This window comes from Otolemur garnettii, unplaced genomic scaffold, assembly GCF_000181295.1.
Source record: "Otolemur garnettii isolate 467f Iridium unplaced genomic scaffold, OtoGar3 scaffold00027, whole genome shotgun sequence".
NCBI classification, from domain to species: Eukaryota; Metazoa; Chordata; class Mammalia; order Primates; family Galagidae; genus Otolemur; species Otolemur garnettii.
This window is the reverse complement of record NW_003852422.1, coordinates 18,259,493-18,263,702: the sequence shown is the minus strand read 5'-3', so window position 1 is coordinate 18,263,702 and position 4,210 is coordinate 18,259,493. Positions and strand designations below refer to the sequence as shown.

General features: G+C 34.0%; 1 protein-coding gene across 1 annotated transcript in view; it reads right to left on the bottom strand.

Annotated features, from left to right (window-relative positions):
• TXNL1 (thioredoxin like 1) overlaps positions 1–4,210 on the bottom strand; it is a 20,664-nt gene that overhangs the window by 5,595 nt on the left and 10,859 nt on the right. The window contains exon 5 of the mRNA XM_012804313.2: positions 2,573–2,677. Coding sequence (XP_012659767.1) covers positions 2,573–2,677 — 105 coding nt within the window. The remainder of the gene's footprint in view (positions 1–2,572; positions 2,678–4,210) is intronic.

Genomic DNA, 4,210 nt, shown 5'->3' with positions numbered 1-4,210 from the left:
CACAATGCCTGGCTATTTTTTTGTTGCAGTTGTCATTATTGTTTAGCTGGCCCAAGCCATGCCATAACCACTGCCCTACAGGCACCGAGCCAAAAACTCATTTGTAAGTTTTAATAAAGTCTCTACACAAAGACTAAACTGCCCACTTTCGGTTAAATGTGTACTCTCTAATTTTTTTTATTCCGTTGAAGTGATGCTTTGCATCATATAAAAATAATGAAATACTAGCTCACTTTTAAAAAATAACCCTACAAAACAATGAATAATTACATAACAAATCTCATTCAGAAATATTCCAAGGAAAGGTCATGTAATATTAATACACATAAGAAAGCCACTCATCCAATTAAAATTTATCAAACATTAAAACCAAAGAGCAAACAAGCCCAGAACACCAACAAGGGAGTCTATTATAGTATTTAAATTATTCTCTCAGGGAGTCTGGGAGGTCAAAGCTATTTTCATAACAATGATAAACTGTTATGTGCCTTTTTCACTTGGGTGAGAGCACAAGTGTATGGGCGAGTTTTCCAGAGGTTTATCATAGCTGATTAAATGCAGAAACAGATAGTGAGAATAAGGACTGTTAGGTGAACAGTAAGTAAATTCATAAAATTATAAAACAGTACTCCTCAATAATTTGGGTTTTTTCTTTTGGAAAAATGCTTTATTTTCTATTCTAAAATATTATTTGTATTAACATGTGCATTCATTATTTATAAGTATTTTAATATTCCCCAGTTTTAATATAATAAATATTAGATAAATACAACCCATAAATAAAAGTTCTTTTGGGTCCTCCCTCAAATTTTGTAGTACGAAGGGGATCTAAGAATGAAATTTGAGAACTGCTGCTCTCCAGTCATACATCTAAATAAGGTAAAAAGAATACACAGTTTTATAAAACAAACACAAATACTCTCAAGCGAGAAAAATCTTAACACCTTTGCTATCCTGAAGACAGCTTTTAAAAGGGTAGTTTGACAGTCAATGAAGAGAAATGACTAGGTAGGCTAAGAGGGGAGTGAAGGGGATGTTAAAAACAATGAGAAGACAGACACTTAGAGGTACAAATATTACTGCAAATTAGAAAATCTATAACTAAATGGCAGGCCAGTAAGAAAATATATGAAATAGAATGGTAGTTACTTAACAGAAAAAAAGAAAAATCAAATAGCATAAGCTGAGGTGAGAAAAAGGAAAACTAGAGCCAAATTAGTGATACGAGGGAATAATAGATTTTATGTAAGAACATAAAGAATAGTTCAAGCCAAGTCCAATGACGTTTAATACAAATGGGCAAAGCAGGCAGCCAAAATGTCTGTTGCTCACACATTTTCGCAGTAAATGAAAATTCCTATTTTGCATCATAAAAATGTAGGTGTTTAATCTCTGCTTCTTCTGACCTGTCATTATACACAAGTGAAACATCAAGACATGACAGTTCTAAGTACATAATTATTCCTCGAGCTCTCAAACTATGCTATGATGAAGATGGTATTTCAACTACTCTACATCTATTGTCAGGTACTCAACTTTGTAAAAACAGTGTACAATTTTATAAGATCATTCATTATTATGCAATTTAACAAATTTTTCTGTAATTGAATTCAGAAAATCAGACCTGTAGATACCACCAAAAAACAAGCATTCTCAAAATGTTCTACATCTCCAACTCCCCACGGATGGGTCTGTTGGGAGCCACTCCCTCCAGTAATTGGCAGCCCCAGGGAAACTTTGATCTCAAGTCCTAGACTGCCTGCCAGCTGCAATCTCTGGAAACACTGTGATACATACACCCTCCGTGCTGCGCACATTTAAACTGTATATACTGCAACTGAGGTTCAGTCCTGGTGCTGTCAGTTGACACATCTATGATCTGTAGTTGCATAGTGAACAGTCAACCTAGGGAACTGTTCCCAATTAGAAGTTATTCCAGTAACGTATGAAAGGGATTAGTCCTCATTCCTAAAAGTCTCTCGTATCCTACAAACTCTTTACAAACTTTAGGATAGTGTCCTTTAAAAAAAATTATACACCCTCCCCAACACACATACATAATGTATAAACACACATACACAATGTATAAAAGATAATTCTCCTGGTCACTATAAAATTATTTGCTGAAGAAATACATTCTTTCAGCTCACGAACTGAATCCATTCTTTTTTAATAAAATTGAGTCATTTTAAATGTTTTAATCAGAAACAATGATAAAATCTTAGCATTGTCAAAGTTCTTAAAATTTCACTACTCCTTCCAAAAAATGATTTAACTTACTCCTACTTTTCCATTACTCCTAACCACTTTCATAATCAAATTGTTATTTTTATTCTCATATCATTCATTAAAAGACAGTTATCAGTTAAGACTTACCATTTTTATTAGACTTCTTTTATACTTGGGTGTCTTAAAATGTGATTAGTACTATTCTAGTGTAACCGTACAAAATTCCACAACATGATACGATTTTTGACTTTTATGGTTAAAAAGTGTGACTAACTGAAATATGTAAAATTATTCCCTCAAAATGTTATTTTTACTTTCCCTAATATCATGTAAATGAACTTACTCGTTTGAAGTCATTCATATTTGTTGCCTGGACTGGAGTCCCAATAAACGTAAAATAGGAAATTCTTGTTGTTTCTTCTTCACCTTGATTGGACTGAACAAATATCTACCAAAAAAAAAATTTGTATGTAAATAATTATAATCCTTCTTTTTTCAAAGATGCTTTAAATTTAATCAATTTCATTAGATTATTCATAATAATACTCTCCATTTTAAGGATTAATCTAAATTATATAACATTTAAATTAGTACTCCTATTGGACTTAATTCTGTTTGCTCTAAAGTTCTCACCTTCTCCAGTGATGGCATGGCAAGACAGCCATATATACAAATTCATGATAACTTAGTATGGTATGGAGAAGTCATAATTAAGTTATGTACAGAGAATGTTAAGAGTATGACATTCATAATTATAATGATCTGTCTAGATTGCTGTTGGAAATTTTATTAAAATTTTTTCCTAAAGGCAAATCTCTGCAGTTGTATTACTTCTTTTCTTTTCTTTCTTTTTTTTTTTAGACAGAGTCTCACTTTGTCACCCTCGGTAGAGTGCCACGGCATCACAGCTACCTCCAACTCTTGGGCTTAAGCGATTCTCTTGCTTCAGCCTCCCAAGTAGCTGGGACTAGAGGCACCCGCCACAAAGCCCAACTATTTTTTTGTTGCAGTTGTCATTGTTGGTTAGCTGGCCCAGCCGGGTTAGAACCCACCAGCCTCGGTGCATGTGGCCAGTGCCATAGCCACTGTGCTATATACAGGTGCTGAGCTTGCAGTTATATTATTTCTGACATACATGCATCCATTCTATTTCCTAGAATATTAAAAGAAAAAACAGTCCTGGAAATCATCTCTTAAAATATACTATGTCCTCCACATTATTTTAAGCTTGATACTTTATACTGTCTATTTAGAAATTCTACTCAGCATGTTAAGAGATAGAAGCTTTTATTCATAGATCCTTTTTCAATAAAGCAGACTTGTAAAATCTGTTCCATTTCTAAAAACACAATGTCGTTTACTTTAAAATATTGCCCCTCTCTCTCTCTCTCTCTTTTTTTTTAAAGAGGTGCTATGTCACCTAGGTGACCTCAAACACTCCCATTTCAGCCTCCTAAGTGGTTGAGACTATAGAAATACACCACTGTGACCAGGCAAAATACTGTCTCTCTTGATTTAAACAATATACTTCTTTCATTCTGAGACAGTACTTACTGGTCAATTTTTGTTGTTTTCATACACAACTATAAATTTATCTCAAACTGAACTTATCAACAATTTTAAAACTATAAATAGACTTTAAAAAAATTTAAACTCTATTAGTAAGTAAAATGAAAAAAAATAAGCTCTCAGCTTATTAATTTGGAATGTATTTACACTTTGAGTAAATAATGGGTTATCTTTTTTTTTGAGACAGAACCTCAAGCTGTCACCCTGGGTAGAGTGCTGTGGCATCACAACTCAACAGTAAACTCCAACTCCTAGGCTCAAGTGATTCCCTTGCCTCTGCCTCCCAAGTAGCTGGGACCTGCCATAATGCTTGGCTTTTTTTTTTTTTTTTTTGTTGCAGCCATCGTTGTTTGGTGGGCCCCAGCTGGATTCGAACCCGCCAGCTCAGGTGTATGTGGCTGGTGCCTTGGTC